This window comes from Lynx rufus, unplaced genomic scaffold, assembly GCF_022079265.1.
Source record: "Lynx rufus isolate CCGP_SWC_20201006 ecotype Redwood Valley unplaced genomic scaffold, mLynRuf1.p SCAF_7, whole genome shotgun sequence".
Taxonomy (NCBI): domain Eukaryota; kingdom Metazoa; phylum Chordata; class Mammalia; order Carnivora; family Felidae; genus Lynx; species Lynx rufus.
This window is the reverse complement of record NW_025814889.1, coordinates 117,608,074-117,630,817: the sequence shown is the minus strand read 5'-3', so window position 1 is coordinate 117,630,817 and position 22,744 is coordinate 117,608,074. Positions and strand designations below refer to the sequence as shown.

At 36.8% G+C, this 22,744-nt stretch overlaps 1 protein-coding gene across 1 annotated transcript in view; it reads right to left on the bottom strand.

The window, feature by feature from the left end:
* The window catches only part of CFAP54 (cilia and flagella associated protein 54), a 290,869-nt gene that overhangs the window by 249,232 nt on the left and 18,893 nt on the right, over positions 1–22,744 (bottom strand). The window contains exons 5-12 of the mRNA XM_047065944.1: positions 21,544–21,602; positions 14,211–14,354; positions 12,347–12,460; positions 12,122–12,223; positions 7,329–7,527; positions 4,157–4,338; positions 3,909–4,074; positions 2,913–2,995 (exon numbers count right to left, since the gene is read on the bottom strand). Of these exons, the coding sequence (XP_046921900.1) occupies positions 2,913–2,995; positions 3,909–4,074; positions 4,157–4,338; positions 7,329–7,527; positions 12,122–12,223; positions 12,347–12,460; positions 14,211–14,354; positions 21,544–21,602 (1,049 nt within the window). The remainder of the gene's footprint in view (positions 1–2,912; positions 2,996–3,908; positions 4,075–4,156; positions 4,339–7,328; positions 7,528–12,121; positions 12,224–12,346; positions 12,461–14,210; positions 14,355–21,543; positions 21,603–22,744) is intronic.

Below are 22,744 nucleotides of genomic sequence, written 5' to 3'. Positions count from 1 at the left end.
ATATATACAATGAAATATTACTCAGGCATCAAAAAGAATGAAATCTTACTGTCTGCAACAATATGGATAGAGCTAGAATATTATGCTAAGCAAAATAAGTCAGTTAGAGAAAGACATATACCATATGATTTCACTCATATGTGGATTTTAAGAAACAAAACAGATGAACACAGGGGAAGAAGAAAACCAAAAGAGAGGGAGGCAAATCATAAGGGACTATTAGCTATAGAGAACAAACTGAGGGTTGCTAGAAGGAAGGTAGGTAGGGGATGGGCTAAATGCATGATGGGAATTAAGGAGGGCACTTGTGATGAGCATTGGGTGTTATATGCAAGTGCTGAAATCACTAAATTGTGATCCTGAAACCAATATTATACTATATGTTAACTAACTAGAACTTAAATAAAAACTTAAAACAAACAAAAAAAGAATTTTGGTTTAGCTCTCCTACTATAATCATTATATTTACTATCAAATACAGTAAAACCTTGGATTGCGAGTAACTTGTTCTGTGAGTGTTCTGTAAGATGAGCAAACATTTCCAATAAATTTTAACTTGATAAACAAGTGATGTCTTGCAATATGAATAGTAAGTCATGCCAAACATCACAGGATCACAACTGAGCCAATGGATCCTCTCTCTCTCTCTCTCTCTCTCTCTCTCTCTCTTGCTTGCTACAGGATTGTGGGTGATTGTTTCCCACGCTTGAATGCTCAGTCTCAGGCCGTGGTGTTTTGAAGAAATCAGAAGTTGGAAGGTGCCCACAATTGGCACTAGTGTATTTTTTGTCACTTCACAGAACCTATGGACAGTCCTTTACTTTTCCATACAAGAGTAAGCTTAGGAATGCTTTGCTTCATTCTAGGTCAGGCTGCCTGCAGATATAGGCCCTTTCCTCTGCTACCTTATTGTCAGTTACACTAAGTACAGTACATCACAAGATTTTATTAATACTGTACTCTAATCAACATCCATGTGAGCGTGTGCAATGGCCCCCATGCAGAAGAAGATTCCATTGAGCCAAAAGATAGCAATAATTCCATTAGTGAGAGTGGAAGTCGTCCTACACAATAACCCTCTTCTCTCTTGTATCCCTCACACCAGCCACGAAGGTTTGCAAAGGTAAGTGCATTGTTTATTTTTCTTTATATTTCATATTTTCATTATTATTTTGTATTATATTACAGTATTGTAATCATTTTTTTAATTTTATTTTTTATTTTTTAAAATTTACATCCAAATTAGTTAGCATATAGTGCAACAATGATTTCAGGAGTAGCTTCCTTAGTGCCTCTTCCCCCATTTAGTCCATCCCCTTTCCCACAACCCCTCCAGAACCCTGAGTTTGTTCTCCATATTTCTGAGTCTCTTCTGTTTTGTCCACCCCCGCGTTTTCATATTATTTTTGTTTCCTTTCCCTTATGTTCATCTGTTTTGTTAAAGTCCTCATATGAATGAAGTCATATGATATTTGTCTTTCTCTGACTAATTTCACTTAGCATAATACCCTCCAGTTCCATCCACGTAGTTGCAAATGGCAAGATTTCATTCTTTTTGATTGCCAAGTAATACTCCATTGTATAGATATACCACACCTTCTTTGTCCAGTCATCCATCGATGGACATTTGGGCTCTTTCCATGCCTTGGCTATTGTTGATAGTGCTGCTATAAACATGGGGGTGCATGTGTCCCTTTGAAACAGCACACCTGTATGCCGTGGATAATGCCTAGTAGTGCAATTGCTGGGTCACAGGGTAGTTCTATTTTTAGTTTTTTGAGGAACCTCCATACTGTTTTCCAGAGTGGCTGCACCAGCTTGCATTACCATTGTAATCATTTTTATATGAATATTTTGGGGTTGTGGAATGAATCATCTGAGTTTCCATTATTTCTTATGGGGAAATTCGCTTTGATATACAAGTGCTTTGGATGACAAGCATTTCCAGAATGAATTATGCTCACAAACCAAGGTTTTACTGTACCTTTCTTTCAAAAATTAAATGTCTGTCACAAGTATTTAATAAACCCAGAAAAATGGAAAACATATCAGGGGAACTTGTCAAGTTCCTCAGTGTAGTTGCACTTACCTGAATAAAAGTTAATACAATGCTCTATCATTGTGGTTTTCAAACATTTTTTTATAACAGTAAAACCAAATTTTCCAATGAAATTCCATCTCAACACTGTATATAAAACTAATTTAAAAAGGTAGGATGTTACTAACCAGTGCTGAGCTCCTGAGGAACTTCAGCAAAGCCCTGAGGATCCCTGGAATTGAGTTTTAATACCAGTGTTCTTCCAGTTTTACTTAAGCATTCATACCCACAAATCATCATTTCTAAATACTGGCCATTGTGTGCAAAGTGACTCCAAATAATCAGGGTTTGTATTCATGGACTGGAAATCCATATTTCATTAAGAATGTTAACTCTAATTAAAACCACTGCCTCACTTCCCTCATTATTAGAAACATAGTGAGTCTAGTAATTTTCCAAAAAGGAACAAAAGGACTTATTATCAAAAGAGACTTAAAATCATAAGTCACGGGCACCTGCGTGGCTCAGTTGATTAAGTGTCCAACTCTTGATCTCGGCTCAGGTGATGATTTCAAGGCTGGCAAGTTTGAGCCCCGTAAGTTTGAGTGCTGACAGCATGAAGCCTGCTTGGGATTCTCTCTCCTCCTCCTCTATCTGCCCCTCCCCTGCTTGCACACACTCTCTCTCTCAAAATAAATAAACAAACATTTTTTAAAAATCACAAGTCAGGCTTTAACTCAATCTCTTACTTAATGGTTAAACAATATAGAATTTTGGCAAGGTGCAATTCCTGTGATATTTTAGATCTGGCTTTCAATTAGGTATAATGGCCTCCTTCAACACTATTACAATCTGTCCCAAAAAGCAATTTCACCTGGGGAGAGGCACAGACACAGGAGTACAAGGTTGCTGCCAAATGGAAAATGTCTTCTGAATATCCATAAGTCTTACAAGTATCTAATTCATAAAGTAGAGAAAAATCAATTAAAAATTTCAAGTAGAAAAGGCAGAGAAACACAGAAATTCTACAAAATGACATGAATGGTATCTGGGCAAATATCACGTCAATAAGACTCTTTAAATGCTTCTACATGAAAACTAATCTAAGTGGGCTTTAATGCAATTAAAATAGACTATTATCATTAATCTGCAATCTGTATGCCAACTACATCCAAAATAGAATTGAAAAGGCTTGTAATATTAAAACACGTGTAAAATATGGCAGTTGAAATAAAAATAACAGAATTATCTATTCAGAAACCACTAAAAAACATGTATATCATTACTTAGTACAAACTATTTATTGCAATTGAACAGCCATGAAACATAAAACATAAAAAACAGATTAAATCATCCTTGTTGGTCTGAAAATAGAGGCTGCAGATTTGCAGTTCTATACACAATAACTTTTAAAATGTTGGAATGAAAAACTCCCCCTACTAAAAAAAGATAGGAGACCACCAAATCTTCCCTTGCCAAAGTGAACTGATGGCATATGACTTACTGCCCTGCTGGTCTCTCATTTACCAACAAGGCACCAGCTAAGTAGAGCCTTATTCATCTACTCAAAATCATCACACAGAATAAAAGCCAGCATCGTTAGAAGGCATAGGAGTCTGCAGCATCTGGCACCCGGCTATTTCTCTGACCTCATTTCCTACCACATTCTCAAATTCCACCAGCACCACCAGTGCGCTCCAGCCATACACGCCCCCTTGCCACTCCTTCAACAATTAACACACTCTTGCTTCAGGGCCTTTGCACCTCCTGTTTCCTCTGCTTTGAACATTCTTTCTTTCACTTCACCTATAAAGAGCATATTTTATCAGATAAAAATTTTAATTTTTCAAAAAGGCAAATAAATACTTACCATGAAAACTGATTTTTTTAACATAAATTTCAGCTGACTGTCCTTCTTTGTAGTTTTCCATGGGAAAGACCATACCTTTGTTTCTCTTTACATTGATTAAAGGTTCTATTGCAATTAGAAGAATTAAATCCTTTTCTGCTTTCTTTAACTCTGGATCATCCTGCCTCTAAGAGAAGTATATCCCACAATTAATAATTCAAAGGCATCTTAAAAAAATAAAAACAAATTATTGGTTTTGTATATATCACCTGGAGAAAATCAATAAGCTGCCCAGCTGAAGATTCAAATAAACTCCATTCCTCATAAGTAAAAGCTAGTTTTACAAATTTCACAGCAGCATCTATAGAAATAACATTTTTTCCTTTTATAATAAATTGCAGAAGAGATGTTTGTGGAAAATCAAGCATTCCATCTGCACCAGTATTTGACACTAGAAAAGGGAAGAGAGAGGTTTGAATGTCATTCATGCAAAGAAATATTTTCTAAATATTAACTATCAGACTGCCAGGCACTAGGGAAACAATGGAAAAGAAGAAAACACAATCCGTCTTCACCGAGCTTACACTGTGGTGGGGAAACAAGAAATCTTAGCAGGGAAATAAATATAGGGTGCAATGGGGACAAATAAGAAAGGCACTGAACATCGGTTTGGGGTAGGAGAGTGGTCAAGGACAGCCACCCAAAGGAAGGAACATGGAATCTCAAAAACAGAGAATTAGCAAGAGTTTTAACTAGTCAACTAGGAAGTTAGGTAGTACAAGTAGGGATACAGCATTAGAGTCATCTTTATATATCCATAGTAAACAACAGAATCAGCCATGGGCAATGTACAGCTTCCTAGGACAGGAGAATTAGGAACACCAACATGTACGAGAAGGGCAGAGGAAGAAAAGGCTGCAAAGAAAAGTGTTTAGAAAGGAGTATCACACAGTAACAAACACTGCAGAGAGTAAAGGAAGAAAGTACTCAGAAGTGACCCTTGGACTGAACAAAAAGGAAGTTATCCATGACATTTTCAGTAGATGGCTGAGGACAGAGGGATGAAGGCTGTATAAGTAGGAAGGAAAGAATTGAGAACAGTGGAAACAGAGCATTTCTGACTATAATAAAAGGAAGAAATACAGGAGGAAGCTGAAAGAGGACATGGGATAAAGGGGCAGTTTGGATAGATTAGGCTAAAAGACTTCAAAAAGGGGGCACTTGGGTGATTTGGTCAGTTGGGCATCCGACTCTTGGTCTCAGCTCAGGTCATGATCTCAAGATCATGAGTTTGAGCCCCACATCAGACTGCACTAACAGTGCAGAACCTGCTTGTGATTCTCTCTCTCCCTCTCTCTCTCTGCCCCTCCCTTGCTCACTCTCTCTCTTTCTCTCAAATAAATAAATAAATAAATAAATAAATAAATAAATAAATAACTTCAAATGGAAGAGAAGGAATATCCTTTCCATTTTAATGAGAGACAGTGGAAAAGATCAGTACAGGTAATAGTAAATTTTCAAGTTTGGGTGAAGAAACTCTCATCTGAGATCTTGTATTTTCCTCATGAAAAGGAGATGAGCCCAAACCATGGACACTCACTGCCCTCAAATGGGCATACAGGTGCAGGTCCACACCCACGCACATATGTGCACACACACACACAGACACACTAAACTCACTTGAAAGTACACATGCTAAGGTCTAGGTTTTACCTCTCCTTCCAAGTAGACATTGTGGACGAGTCAGGTAACTGTTCCAAGGCAATAGAAGGTAAGTTCATGAAAAAATAAAGTTGAAAGCACAAAAACCTTGAAACAAAGACCACAAATGAAAACATCCTTTACCAGAGAAAACAGAAAAAAGGAAAAGAAGTGAACACTTAAACTTAGTTTAAGTTTATTCTCTTAAGGAAATAAGATATTACTTTACAAACATGAAGTAAGAATAAACTACTGTGAAAAATAATCAAACAGGAACTAAGTATAAATTATTTTATTGTGAAAACCAAAAATTCAATAGATGAATGGAGAATAGCAAGAACCAAAGAACAAATGAGTGACCAGGAAAGTCAGATTGAAGAACCTTCTCAGAAGGCAATAGAAAGGAGTAAAGAAATTAAAATAATAAAATAAATAAGATATGGAGAGTGGATGTGATAACATCTGATGGTCCTATTAGGACCATCAGAGAATTTTTCAAAAGTAAACGTAAGGGGAAGGAACAAAGAAATAACATGAAAAATGAAAGAAAGATCTAAGACCTCAAAGTACTTGCTATATTACAAAACCCACCCCTTGGCCTAATATAACAAAATGTGAGAATACCACAGTAAAGAGGGCATTACAAAAGCTAAATCTATAAAACAACAGGATTTAAACTGAGAGACGTCTCAATACCATATGCAAGACTATGGAGAAATGTCTTTAAAATTCTAAAAGGAACCAACTTTGAAGCAAAATATTATATCCAGCTAAACTATTTCAAAGTTCTTAGAGTTTGTATTTGAGCAAAAAGAAATGAATTTAGAAACAAGTATTGAAAAATGGGAAGGATGAGGAAAAAGGTTTAATAGTATATTTGTTGTCTTAAAAAGCATGGGGTGCCTGGGTGGCTCAGTCAGCTAGGTATCTGACTCTTGATTTCATCTCAGGTCATGATCTCACTGTTTGTGAGTTCAAGCCCCACATCTGGTCGTGCAGAGCCTGTTTGGGATTCTCTCCCTCTGTCTCTGCCCTCCCCTTCTCATGCACATGTGCTCCCTCTCTCTCTCTCTCTCTCAAAATAAATAAACAAACATTTAAAAAAAGAATAATCCTCACCTCCACATTAGGTTTATTCCAAAAATATAGGGTGGATAAAAATTAGACAGGCAATCAATGTAATTTACCACACTAACAGAAATGAAATAGAAATCCATTCAATCAACTCAATAAATCCAGAAAAGGCTTCTGATGAATTTAAACAACTATTCAGGATTAAAGTCAAACAAACAAAACTCAGTAAACCAAGAATGAAAGAAACTTCCTTAATCTGAAAAAAGGCATCTAAAAAAATCCTTCAGCAAACATCAAACTAATGGTAAAATGTTGAAAGCTTTCCATGTGAGATCGTGAATGAGACAAGGATATCTGCTATCGCCATTTCCATTTCATGTTTTATTGGAGATCCTATCCAGTGCAATAAGTCAAGAAATGCAAGAAAAAAGAAATTAAAAGATTAAGAATTGGAAAGAATATAATTGTCATCTACAGATGATTATACACCCAAACAAATCCAAAAGAAAATCTAATAAATTATTTAAATTAGCAATTGAGTTTAGCAATATTGCTGAATTTAAGATTGATAAAAATTGGTTATCAGTTTCTTAAATGTGGAATACGATACTAAAATTTTTGTTTTTCAAGTTCTACCATAAAATGTCATTTTAACAAATTATTTACTTATTAAAAGTTCTTTTCCTGCCATAAACAGTTCTGAGACAACATCACGAACTTCTACTTCATCTGTAACAATAGGTCCAGTTTGTAGAGTGCGCCTATTTGAATCAGAAAGAGCTTCTAAGACAGCCAGAAACCGGGATGCGGTGCTATCAAACATCTCATCCAACAACCGCTCCGTGACAGTACGTGGCCATGGCAACTGGAATAAAAACAAAACAAAACACACAGTCCACTTCTTTAAAGTTCTAAAATGTTTAATATTACAAGCCAAGATAAGTAAGGCATGCTTCATTCGTGCAACAAGTGCTAAAGGAGAGAGTGGATGGCCTATGAATGAGACAGCTGCTTTTATGGTTTTCGTTTTTGAGGTGTCTCTCCAGATTCCATTAAAGTTTCTGTCATGCTGCCATTACATCAAAGACTGCTATTTCTTTGTGTTTGTGTTTCCAAGGCAGCATTAAAAGGCTGTTTATTATTGTCTTTTTATTAGGGCAACATCAATCTCCATATGCCTTGTGTTACCTTAATTACAGCCTTTAGGAACTGATACTCAAACTTTGGTTGCCTAGGAATCTCTCAGGGGTGCTTTTTAGATTCACAGACCAAATCCTGAGATTCAGTGGGTCTAGGTGGAACACTTTTCATCAGCACTGCAAGAAATTCCAATGCCGAAGGTCCTTAAACCCAAATTAGAAACAATATTTTACAGTACAAATAACAGGTCTCGTGGTAGTTAAATAAAGAAGAGTTGACCAGCTGTATACTAATAAGCTAAAGACTGTTTGAGCCCTGTATGAATTCCCAGCCACTCTGCTTTGTATCATCCCAGAACAATTTCCCCTTCTGCCAATGGCTTGCTTCTATACTCCTCCAACAACTGATCTATTTTTTGTATTTAGATTACCAGTAAACAAGAGAGGTAACTGTGCTCAGCTTTTCTAGAATCCATGTCCAGTTAGAAGATACCCGTGATATTCCCCATGATTCCCCTGCTTCTCTCCTCTTTTGGGAGCAAAGTCAGAAAGGCAGAAAAACATAAACAGGGTTAAAGCTGCTTTGGACTATTTTTCCACAAACCAACTTCTCTACTCATTAGTTTCTATGCCTTTTCGATCCATAGGTCAACTGATATGTTAAAAACCTCAGTAAAACTTGAACTTCATGCCCTAGTCTCTCTTTACAAACAGAGGTAAGGGTTTCCTCTAAGATTTTTATTGTAGATTAAAACAGAGCTTTTAAAAATTATATTTAAAAGCATAATAAACTTCCTAATAATTAGAAGTATTCAAAATAAAATTATAAAACCCAAAGATTAGAGTTAAATTGTTTTTAGAAATATAGAAAAACTATCAAAAAGTGAAATAGATTATTTATCAGAGCTGTAGAAGAATACTAAGTAAACATTTTAAAATATAAATATTTTAAAAATCTATAACAAAGATTTCAGGCAATAAAAAACCAGTGGGTTGCCAAGCCTGACAAGCAAGATATTAATGTCTATAAAAGCAATGAAATCATTCAAATGTATTTTAAAAATTAAAATCTCTAGTAGATAAATGATCAAAAACTGTGGAAGATAATTCACAGAAAAAGGAAATAAAAAGAGTAATCACAAAAATATGGGAAAGTTGGATCACAGAAACAGTTAAAATAAGCCATTTTATAAAAACAGAATTATTTTAAAAATTAAGAATAATATCAAAATGATAACAGCTTGTGATGAAATTGGTACATACAGGTTGTACCTTATGTACCTATTTCGGAAATCAATTTGGGAATATATATCAAAAGAAATAAAGATGCTTGTATCCTTTGATTCAAATCCTACACCTTGAATTTTGTCCACAGGAAATAAAAGAAAAAAATAACATACTTGAAGATGTTGATTACTTCAATATTGATAATAACAAAGAACTGGAAACAACTAAAATTTTAAATAGTAATAAAAAAATTTGACAGATTATGGTACAAAACTGCATCAAGTATATTATACCATCTTTAAAAACATCAGGATGGTTGAGAAGCTAAATGGTAAGATCCAGATTGTCTGTTCCACTTCTAAATACTATGATTTCTATGACATCTACTCCATTAGATGTATTATGCTAATTCTCCAACATAACACACTTAGCCCAGTCAAGCTTAATTTCTGTCCCCCAATAAATGTTGTTTGCTCTTGTTTCCAAGCTATGATCTTGCTCTGGTCCTTAACTTAGAATGTTTTCTTCTCTTCTTCCTGTCCAGTCAAATCCTGCTCTTTATTCCAAGGCCATTCAAAAAGACAGACCTGTGACATTGCTTTTCTATATTCTACCATACTTGTAACCACAGTAGGCATTTGGTACATTCTGTTAAATGAATGAATGAAAAAATAACTAATAGCTAATACTCCTGAGGATCTATTACATGCTAGAAACATTCTAAGGGCTTTACATGTAATTCATTTCATCTCTATCATTATTTCCTTCTTAATACTTATCACAAGCAATAATTACTATACTTATTTATTATATAATTTCTCCGTAAGAATGTAACTTCTACCTACCTTGTACATACAGCAGGTACTTTAAAAATATTTATTGAATGAATCCCAAACAGTCAATCACTAGGAGTATGGATTAGTGGTGCTTGAAAGGAATCCTTTAAAGTCAAAATGATTGGGGTGTCTGGGTGGCCCAGTCGGTTGAGCATCCGACTTGATTTCGGCTCGGGTCATGATCCCAGGGTTGTGGGATCAAGCCCTGTTCAGCATGAAGCCTGCTTAAGATTCTCTCTCTCTCTCTCTCCCTCTGCCTCCTCTGTCCCTCTCTCCCACCCATACACACACTCTCTCTCTCTCTCTAAAAGAACACAAAGCAAAACAAAACAAAAAAACAAAAATGATTAACTGCGAGTTCACAATGGACTTACAAATTCAGAGAAATGTTTTATAAAACAGATTTAATGCATATTGAAATTAATTTCTTTTATAGGCATATAATAAAACTATTTCATATATATATAGAACAGAACATTCTGCAAAATATGTCAAATACTGCAAATACTGATGACTTTTTAAAAAGGATACATTGACTATTCCCTATGGAAACTGCCAACTAAACATTACAACTTTTTTTCTAAAAAGATATACTACCAGACCTTTCCATAAAATAATCATCTTAAAGGAAACCAGAAATAGATGTGTTTTTAATGTAATGTTATACAAAATTTTAAACATTTTTCTTTGAAAATATATTTAATTTTTATACCAGGATGATTATAAAGCATAATATTATGCTAATTAGTGACAATCTTATGGCTTTGGATACTTGAATTTGGTTTGCTCAGAGAAAAAAAAGTTGCTAGTCAGAAAAAAAAAAAAACACTACCCCCTGCTCTCTTACAAATGCTACATGGCGTCACTACTCAACAATACCAGATGTAGGCGGTTCCACAGCCCATCCAAGGAATTAGCTATAATTTGGAAGTCACCACCTGCACAAATTATACACCATTGGTCGGTAAGGGACACGATTTTAAAAGGATGTATGAAATGTACTTCTGGGCTCAGTAGTCAACATATCATAGTCACACTAGAAAGCTACCATGCCCAAATAATAATTGTATTTAGATATTACGATTTAAGAGAAAAAAATAAATAATTGCTCCTAAATGTTATAAGAAGAAATGAGTTAAGAGAGCAGCAGTTATTGGAGTAGTGAGAAAGCACTGAACCAGAGACCTGGGGTCTGCTTCCAGTGCTTCCACTAGCTGCCTCTGTGACCTTGAGGCCATAATTTAAACACTCTGGGATTTATTTTCCCATATGTAATAGGAAAGGACTGAATCAGATGATTTCTTAAATTCTTCTCAGGTTCTGAGAGTCTACTACTCTCCTGTCAGAAACTGCTCATCTTCCCCCTCACTTTCATTTTCAGTCCCTACAAAGAAGTTCACAGAAGAATTTACAGCTATCTACAACAGCTTCAAAGAAAAAAAAAAAGAACTGAGCCTTAAGAGATAGTGAGATTCAGAAAAGCAAGGGCAAGACAGTGGGAGAAGGAAATGGCAGGAGGGAGAAAGGGCAGAGGGCCCCAAAAGGCAGAACTGTGTCCCAGTCTCCATCCCCAACAGCCCTAGTGCTGCTGGTCAAACACAGTTGTGGCCAGGAGAGCCATGTGATGAGTTTGGACATGTGAGTAGAGACTGCTGTCCCTTCCATGCTGGGCATTATTGCCTGCACAAGATTCTCCAGAGCTTTCTCATATCCCCCATGGCAGAATGACCAGCAATTTTTGAAATGAGGGCTTCTCCTCAATTTGGCCCTGAGTGGCAGTCATGAGCACAGCCCCCTGATAACTATAATAAGTATGATGCCAGTGGGAAATAAACAGTTATTGTAAGTCACTGAGATATGGGGGTTGTTTATTGCTATGGCGTAGCCTCGCTCATAAACAGTCCCAAAGGTGCCTCCACCTTCTCGCCAATCTCAGAGGCCCCTAAGCCAACAACAAGGAGTCAAAGACAAAGGTCACTGTGGCACCACTCAAAGTGTGTACATTTGAACCTTTTCCAGGCTCTTCTGCCTCTTGCCCTTTAAAGTTGCAAAAGTGGGATTGTGTGAAGGCACAAAAGCTTTAAGAAAGGGATGAAGTGAGGCCATGCCCACAGTGGGAAGGCATTCTTCTATTTACCACTGGTGCAGGGAACAGGGTGCAGGATTTAATACTGAGTGACCAGACCTAAAAGATAGAGGGTTAACACAAATACACTGCAAAAAGAGTCTGAACAAGAGAAGACGTTCTTAGACTTACAGTTTGAGCTTCCCTTAGGTTCACTCTTATCTTTGGTCTAAACAAACCTTTGTGTTTCCTTCTAGATTCAAATACTCCTCTTTTGAAGATCATCACTGCCATCTATCTCAAAAAGAAGAATTAAATATGAGGTAACAATGGGATGCACTTCTCAACCACTAATATTATGTACTTAATCAACTGTATAGTGCAGTCAATTTCTTTTATTTCATGAAATGTTTATACCTTTATGGCGGCCTCTCTATAGTATCTTCTGGATTCTTCCTGCGATTGTGAGGAACTCATTAATTCCAGTTGCCTTAACTCATCAATTTTAGCTAAAGCACGCCGAGCAAATGCCTATACACGATTAAAAAAATTAATTCATAATAAGTGAGAGTATAGTGATCAAAAATGCATCAAGACCGTATGTTTTATTCTCCCAGATATTTGATTTAATTGGTTAATTAAACTCTGTTGATGCTAACTCCTTACAACACTGTAAGTATATCATCAATCATTTCCTACAAGCATCCCCAAATTCTGCAGGTCTAAAGTCAATAAACTGTCAGATATGCTAACTTTATGAATCAAGAAAATCAAAAAAATAAGGAAAGCCAAATTCTGTAGCTTCATATAGATTATCACTTTTCTGTCATTGCATACACGTGCACACACACACACACACACACACACACACACAAACACACGCCCCTCCGCAGTGCTCTACCCTAAATGTTAACCTTCTTACTAAAGCATGCTGTATTATGCATTCAACTATTCACTTTGTCCACTAAATTGTGAGTCCCTTTAAGGATCTTATTTATTTTTGTATCTCTGGTAGCCAGCATGTAGGAAGTATTTATTAATATCTGAGGGAAGGAAGGAAGGAAGGAAGGAAGGAAGGAAGGAAGGAAGGAAGGCAGGCTGCTTATTTATTTAATCAGGTCACCATTATTATAATTCTCTAGAGATAGTAACAAAACAGGTCAATTTATGTAATTTATTTTACCATTTCTCTGAAATATGTTATCTATAATTTATAATTTTTTCCTGAAGATGCTTCCAGACATAATAACATACATGAACAGTTAAATTTTCCAATAAGGAAGAATTCCAATAGGAATCAAATAGTCAAAACTATGTATATGTTCCATTCGTCAACAATTCTAATAGCTACAGAAATATGCCACCCCTAGTACACTATAACTAACTGTACATGTATGGTGAGTAGTTTCTAGAACGCATCCTGGCTAGAAAATGTCTCCCACAGGGTTATACTAGGCTATTCAGGATGGGCCACTACCATCCAATCCCTCAGAATTAGTTTGGGCAGGAAAAACCAAATGTAAAGGAGCCATTAACTGGCCAGATGATTGTGAACAGGATACGAAAAAAGATTTGTATAACCGTAAAGCTCTGTCCTGCTCAGACTTCCAGCCAAGAGGTTAAGTGAAGGCTGAAATCCTCTGCACTCACCAGACCATATACACTGGTGCAGGGATGTGCTGGACCAAAGGAAGGGGTGCCTACTTCTAATTCTCACCAAGCCCTCATCCACTGACAAGCTAAGTACCATGTACTGTAGAAAATGGTGCTTTTCATTTACACAGAGGTACCACATAGGCTAATAGAAACCCCTAAAAGTTAAGTTACATTTCAAGTATTTAGTCTAAAAGATACACAGGAAAAGAAGAAAAACAAAAAAAAAAAAAGGGGGGGGTGTATTAAATGACATCTGGAAGCAGAGAAAAGCAAGACAAATGGATTGCAGGGGGCATAGAATGCAAAACTAAATAGGGAAGAAGAGTGACTTGTGTGAAAGAATTCAACGGGGAAGGAAAGATATCAGAAATCTTATTCAGAAAAGGGTCCAAGGAGGTGGAAGTGAACAAAGAGCAAAGGAGAGAGCAGAATGTAGAGCAAGAGATCAATAGAACGGGGAAGCCAAGCACACTTCTGCAGGTACACCCTGGGACTTCCGTCTTTGCTCCACTGCAATTCTTCAGGTTTTGTCTGTCTGTGTTTGTGTTTCTGGGCATCTGAAGAAGAAAATGCTAATGACTTGTAATTTTCAATACTGGGATGCTGAGAATGACAAGTGGCCTACCTCTGCATGAACGCCAGCTTGGCAGTCATAATAGCACTGGCAGACGGCAGTGTAAAGAGTAGCCCGCCACGTCAGGTACCTGACAGACAGGAGCGGGACCGAGAACTCCATACACATACTGGCCCACAGGAGGTATTCCAAGGCCTGAGGAAGAAAGAGCACACTCAAGTAAATTTTCATTTTAAGCTAATAATGATGATTTTTATCTAATATAATCAGATTATAAGTTGTGAGCACAAGTTGCTGACTACTTAAACCAAAAATACCATAGTGAGTCAAGAAAAAACAAGCATTTAAAAAGAAAATAATTTAAAGAATTCAAAATCTCAAGTGAGTCATTTTAGAGTATCTTCCTTCTTAAGCTACTAAAGTCCTATGAAGCCAGCTTGTTTTTATCTATATTTATCAAGTGTCAATAGCAGTCTAGGAGCTAATTCTAACAATGCAATTGTTATTACCTGGCCTGGAACCAATGCATGTTTCTGAAAATCAGCTAGTATAGCAGGGTAGGGGAGACGGAAAAGGCTTCCTCTCCAGTGCCTGTGATACTTAGTAGAAACAGTTCAATATTGGAGTCAAATAGACCTGGGCTTCCATCCTAATTTTATCACCTAGTATCTGTGTCATTTTACCTCTCCAGACCTCATTTTTTTTTTTTCATCTGAAAATAGGTATTTTAGCACATGGTAGCAGTGCTGTTATGGAGAAGGAGACAATGCACATGACATTCTAGGATGGTATCTGGCACACTGCAAGCACCCCATAAATGGTGCCTATTACCAGGTACAACTTGAAACAAAATGGTGGGGAAAGATCATCATTGTCATTGGCCTGTTGTAGGAATATATGCTTCCCCTCAACCACTGGTAATTCTTTTTATTCTTTATGTCCCCTTTTGGACATACTCCTCCTACAAACTCTATACCAGGAAACACTACTTGACTATACGTATCCTGCAGTTAAAAATTTTCAATCTTTTTCTTTCTTCAAAAATATTCCAAAAGCTCAAAAGTTAATTTGATTATATTACCTTTCATTCGATTGAATATAAAAAATTTCATCTATGTTTCACATGTAAATGTAAAAAACGTTACTGAGATGAAAATAAGAATCTGAGCCAAAAATCTCAGAATATAAAATTCTAAATTGTATCCATGGAGATATTGACCTTGACCAAGCAAGTCCTCACATGTCTCCCTAGACTATGAGGATACTTCCTCACTTGTCTCCCTGTCTTCGGTCTCACTCAACCCTTGTTCTTCTCATACACCCCCTTCCTTATATATTTTATATAATATATCCACCAAAATTACCTTTCTTTTTTTTAAGTTTTATTTATTTAAGTAATTTCTGCACCCAATGTGGGACTCAAACCCATGACCCCGAGATCAAGAGTCACATGTTCTTCCAACTAAGCCAACCAGGTGGCCCCAAAATTAGCTTTCTAAAATGCAATTTGGGCGTCTAATTGTGTTTAGAATACTCCCATGGCTCCCTATTGCCTATACAGTGAAGTATAACCCTATCTAGGGCACACACACACACACCATTCATTACCTAGTCCCTGCCTTCTCCTCCCTCCATCACTCTTGATCCTACGTCATATACTTAAAGCTACTCCAAAATGCTTTCCATTCCACAAAACATCTTAGTGGCCCAAATACACATGTCTTTGCTTACCCTGTTCTCTCCTTCACCCACCCCATATGACCGAGCTGAAACACTACCTCCATGACTAGCAGTGTTACCTTGGACAATTTATTTAAACTCCACGTGTCAAGGTTCTTCATCTGCAAGATAGGTATAATGACTATCTTATAGGATTGTTTGAGGATTAATTGAGTTAATAGAGGCTAAATGCTTAGAACACATTACACACATAAGTGTTCACTCTGGTGACCACAGTGAAGAAAGAGAAAGTGGAGCAGGAGAGGGTGGAGGAACAAGATAAGGAGGGGAAAGAGAACAGTTGTTGAAGACTCTCCCAATGTCCCTAGAGAGAAATGACTATTGCCTTATTTCTATCTATACCATAATTGCATTATGGGTGTGTGTGTATATGTGTGTATATATATGTACATATACATATATATATATATGCGTAGGTATATATATATATATGTATATATATATAATTTATGTAAATGTTTATGTACATATATATTTTACATTTAGTTGCACTAATATGCTCACATGTGTGTGATTCCAAAACTAGACTGTAATCTCTTTGAAAATAGGAATAGCACCATTATTAGATATCACCAGCATCCAGAAGAGTACCAGGTACATAGCAGATATTCCCAAGTGCTATTAAATGAATTCAATGAACAGCCTTAAAGTCAGCAGAACCAACTGCAGGAGACTAACAAGTATTCAAGATTCTCAAGAAAATAATGATAATAACTGTGGACAATGGAATAAAGTCCTTCTCCCAATAACAAATTCAGCCTTCAAAAATTGAGGAAGTAATTAAGGAAAAATATGTCTATAAAAGTCAAACCCACCTTGAAAAGGCAAATCATCAAAATGATCCAGGAGCTTCATATGTATAAAGCAAACCCACCAGACTGACGTAGTATTTAATAATACAAATAGATAAAACACTGATAACATTCAGACCCTATTTCCATCTCTGGAGCTGTCAAAGGCAGTATATACAACACATGTGCAAGCATCTTAGTGTTCTCATCTAAGAGAAAGAAATCTGAAAGTCCAGAATTCTCCCCTGCCTAGTCAGTTCTGATTCCAGAGGAAAAGAGAGTGCTGGAAGTAGATCAGAGTTTGACACAGAATTGTAATAGTCTTGGTTATCCACTAAGCTCATCCCACTGGAATGTAAATTCACTTAGGAAAGGGACCTTGTTGGTCTTGTTCACCACCATATCCCCATCTCCTAAAACTACCTGGCATGTAATAGTAAATATTACATAAATATTTGTTGACTGATCATCATTAAAAAGTTTCAGTTAATGGTGCCAAATATGGAATTATGCCAAGTATTCATAGAATCAAAGGGCCCAAAGCCTATCCAATTTCATCCCCGCCAACATCACTGGCACCACCACCTGATGTCCTATACCTTCCCTGCCCCAGAGTTCTCACCTCTAGTAACAAGGAATGTGCCACATGGTATCAGAAGACAATTCTAAATATGAAAAGTGCTTCATTAATGAAATGAACCATCCTGATATACCTTCAGGGCCTCGGTCCTAGTTACACCTTCTGGAATAGCACAATACCACCCCAAACTCACTTCCAAGTTACAGCCTTCCAAGACCTGAAAAACACCTATGCTTCCTGTCTTCTCTCGCAGCTCTCTCTCCAGGTTAAACATTCCTGGGCGCTTTTATATATCCCAGACCTGCTCTTCCCTTCTCCATCATGGTTAGTCTCCTGTGGCTTTGCTCCAGGTTGCCAATGTCCTTTAGAGTGATGACTTCTCCACAGTTAAATGAAACTTTTGGTCCCTGTTTCTGGACACTACGTCTCTACTAAGTGGGTCCGGGGTTGCTTTATTGCTGTTTTTGCTGCTGTTGTTGTTTGCTAACCTTGCTGAACTGTGAACTGATGTGGAATTAACAGTCATCAAAACTGGAGTTTTCTCACATCTGTAGCACAAAAATCTCATTGTGGATTTTTGCATTTGGACTGTTGCAATTTGGGGAGTATGAGATTAAACCATGTATAAATTTTGCCCTTTTAAACTCACATGTCTTTTCAAAACCCTGTTGGGATTCCTGATATTAGAAATTTCACATTTCAAAATAAAAATAGCTTCAGTCACTAATTGCTCACATTATATTTGAGTTCATATTCAGACTTAGAATAAAATACCCCAATCACATATTTTAGTGCCCCAAGGGACCGTAAAAGTGACCTAATCTAACTCCAAGAGGCTAAACTGCTTGTAAGCAACAGAGCTGAGACTAGAATTCAGGTCTTTAGACTTACAAGCACAGCAGCGTTCCTTCCACCACATCGGGGCAGCCTTGACAAAGGGGGAGTTCTGAAAATCCATCATTCCACTTGGGGTTCTGGAAAACTGTCATTCAGGTTTAAAGATGAAGAGCCGTTTCAAAAAAACTTTTAAAAAACCACAAATCTTGATTTGTAGCTTTTTTTCTTGCTCTCAAAAGCTAGGAAGAACTATTTCTATTAATTTAAAAAAATGATTTCAGTAGAACCGCTTTCTTCATAAGGGAAAAATATTTTTGAAAAACGCAGTGAGAAGAGCCCAGCAAGAGCATGGTTCAGAGGTTGGGCAGGAAACACACACACAATTAGTCAGCTCAGCCACAGGACGGCACTGTAGCATCATTTATACCAGCGCAGATCATTGGAGGAAGACAACACCTGGAGGCATTTCAAAGTTTGGGTTTGAAGTTTATGTAATGGCACATGGAATGATTTGACAATAATTGTTCAAGCCGCAGATTTTACTAAACTATTTCAATTTTATAGTAAAATGAAACAGATATCAACTGTAAGGATGAATATATATTCTACTGTATTCTTTAATGTTTGCTGAGTACTGTACTACAATTTTAAATGCCTCAGAAGAAACTAGATTATACCATAAATGAAAGTGAAGTTGTCATATATCTTTAGGGAAAGAGGCTTCAGAAGCCTGGTCTCCCTCCATTCCTTGAGGTTTTGCTGGTGGCCTGTCTGAGCACCAAAGCAAGTGTTTCCCATTTAGGGAAGAGCCCCTGGTCAGTCCTGGTCTTCAGAACATCTTAAGGAATACAGAGTCATGTCAAAAACGAGTAGCCCTCCTACACGGCTCCTCCATTTGAGTAGGTGAACCAGAATAGGATGGGTCATGACATGCTTAAATTTAGTCAATAGGCAATCACTTTTCTTTTTTTTTTCTTTTTTAAAAATTTTAATGTTTATTGATCTTAGAGAGAGAGACAGACAGACAGACAGACAGAGTGTGAGCAGGGGAGGAGCAGAGAGAGAGAGGGAGACACAGAATCTGAAGCAGGCTTCAGGCTCTGAGCCATCAGCACAGAGCCCGACACGGGGCTCGAACTCACAGACCGCGAGATCATGACCTGAGCCAAAGTCAGGCAAACCGACTGAGCCACCCAGGCGCCCCAGGCAATCACTTTTCTAATGGTGTTGAGTGTCAGTACGGTGTAGTATTGGCCTTAGCTACACCTCTAACTAAATGTGAGACATTGAGCCTCAGCTTCTTCATCTTTAAGATGAAGTTAATAATAGCACCTTTCTCAAAGTGGTGGTGTGAGGATTAAATTAGATAATATGTGAAGAAAGTGCTCAGAAGCATACCTGATAAATGGTAGGCATTCATTCAATAAATGATGATGATGATATTGCCCACCTCGTAAGACAATACTGAGAATTATATATGCCCTTCACACAGACCTAACACATAGTAGAGATTCAATAATAATAACAAATGGTAGCCATTATGCCTAGATCCTATAGGAATAGGAGTTTAGGTTGCTCTAGGGCGACACCGGAAAAGCCTGAGGATCCCATGTCTATTTCTCTTTCTGTTGTATGCTATAACAGACTTGAATTCTAAAATTGCTGCAGAATCGGGAACCCTCATACCCAGAAGCACTCAGATGTGGCTGAAACTCCAAGGACTTGTCCCCATTAAATGGACCCATAAAGTTCATTTATAGCCTCAGCTCAGGAATCAACTCACCAGCTGAGGGCTTGGGAATTTCTAGATGGAAATTATTAATTTCCTTGAAACTTATTATAGTGAACAAACTGAAAGAATCTCATTCCAATCTTCAAGTGCTAACTGTACAACTACCCACCACCCCAAATTTCTTGCATCTCTCACTTGCCCCCATTCCTATCCCACAAGACTGGGGCCATAGAACTGTCCTCCTTCAGCCCTTATTTTGTCAGACAAAAGCTCAAGTTCAATAAGGGGGAGAGGAGATGTCTTACATCGGATCTGAATAAGAAATCATTTTAAGATGACTGTGACATTAAACTAAAATTCTCTCAGCATTAACAAGCACAAACACTAACAGTTAAGTTTTGGCACGGATGTCTCTGCCCTTCAAGGCTCTGGCAGACAAATGCTGTAGCAGACCAAACTAGGATGGTTCTGTGAAGCAGTATTTGTTGCTACAGCAAGTGCAACAGGAGTATGCAAATTCTCTTTAGGAAATCATCTGGAACTGAATGCAGAATTGTTGGAATAGTGTGTAGGCCACATTTACATTATTCATGAGACAGTCTCCCTTCATTTTAATTTACATTCAAAATGCTGGCACAGAGCTTGCTCAAGTCACTGTCAGTAATAGAGCTTTTAAATTTGAGGAACAAAACAGAGAGAACACATAATTAATGTTATGCACTGAGCATGCAAGCATCTTTTCTTCCATTTGTATTTTTTAAGAATTGTCAAATTTTAAGATACTTGGGTTATATTTTGAAGAAATAAATTTTTTAAAAAAAGTATCTGACCTGAGTGTTAGAATATTCAGCATAAGGTTTTGCATGCAGGAAAGAAAAATAAAGCAGGAATGTTTCAGACACCAGAAACAATTCAAGCATGGTCTCAACAGGAGTATATTCTCCCTTCTTGGGCTATATTCTAATGACTGGATACTGACACAGGGAATAAATATGTCTCCTACACACAAAAGTGCTACCAACATTGAAGGGAAGTCAATAGAAGTGTCAGCCACTTCCTCAAGCTAAAACTGAGCAGTAAGTTCTAGTAAGTGAGATTCTTCTTATGAAATAAAGGCCCCTTCCCCTCAGCTCATGACTGGGCCAATGGTTAGGTGTACATTCACCCAACTAGCAGGTGGGCCATAAGTAAAGTCCAAGCTGTTCAAGGAGAACAAAGTCCAAACTCCATAGCATCATACATAAACAGGGTAACCATAGTTTATTATCCAAACCAGAACACTTTAAAGAGTGAAAGGGAGCACTATTAATAATTACTCCAGGAAAACAGACATAAACCAGGACTGTCCTGGCAAGCCAGGATGCATGGTCACCCTACCTAAAGATATAGTTACCAGAGGGATGTTCAGTATCAAGTTGACAAGTAATGACTAATCTGAGAGACTGAGAACACTGGAGATTACCTATCAATTTTAGGAATTCTTTCTTTTTTTTTTCATTAATACTGTATTGTCTTTTTTTAGATTTTTATCTTTACAGATGGTCATGTTAAAGTAAAAGTATGAACAGTAAAACTATATAATATATACTTATTAACTTTTATTATATAATCCACTGATTTCCTTTGTTTAGCATTCAATGCTAACAAAAGTCTTGAGAAAAACAGGAAATACAAGGCAAGATATTTTGTCAGTAAATTTCATACCTTGGAAGACTGACCTATGATCATCAGTTTTCTGCAAATGGTGTAAATGTAAATGGTACCTAGATGAAGAAAAAGACTGTTAACATGTTTTACAGTTAAATAATGGCGATTTTATATTCCAATTTCTGTTGTTTAAGTCTGTAGTCCCTAAAACAAGTGATCTCATGAGAAAGTCTGATAATAGAGAGTTTATAATCGTTACAATTTTTTTGTAACTTGCAGCCAAATCATTAAAAGAACTAATTTGAACATATTTTAAGTAAGTTGCCACAGGAATCTCTTAGTCTCATTTGAAAGGAAGCATAAGTTTTGAAATATATTGAACAAAGGAATATTTTAGTAGCATAATTTAGGTACCGTGTGGTTTTATTAATTCATACAAAATGCTGTTGGTTCCCATGGCTTCCCTATGATTGAAAAACTAAAGATTTATCTCCAAATAAGATTAGAATACATCTTTAATCAAAATAGCATAATAATAAGCAAAGAAACTCATGAAAATTTAAAATCAAAACATATATTTATTTTTTATTTATTTGCAGTGTCATATAATATTTGCCCCATTATTAAGGTATAAGCACTCCAGTGAAAAACAGCATTTCCAACTCGTATTTAAAGTATGATATTTTTTTTTGTCAGGTCATTAATTAAATACCAGAAGCTAGAAAACTGGCAGAGTTGGAGCAGGAATGGGGAACAACATCACCAGACATCTCTCTATATACAAAGGACATTATCGTGCTATAAACATACCCCAAAGATGGTAACATACCTTTAAAAGGCATGTAATTATAATGACAAGTAGTCTAAATATTTTCTATAAAATATCTGATCTAAAATGCACAACCATCAAAATTCAACAGTTATGAATCCATGTTTGCACTTAAACTTTAAGAGCTTCTGAGAAAACAGCATCTGCTTCAAAACACACACCATTTGATTAAAATACCCTTGTAAACATAGCATAATAACCATTAATTATATAAGTCAATAACAAAAATATTGAATAAACTTTTTTTAATTTTTTAACGTTTATTTTTGAGAGAGAGAGAGAGTGAGCGAGTGGGGGAGGAAGAGAGAGAGAGGAAGACACAGAATCCAAAGCAGTCTCCAACTGTCAGCATAGAGCCCGACGAGGGGCTCGAAGTCATGAACCGCGAGATCATGACCTGAGCCAAAGTCAGACACTTAACCGACTGAA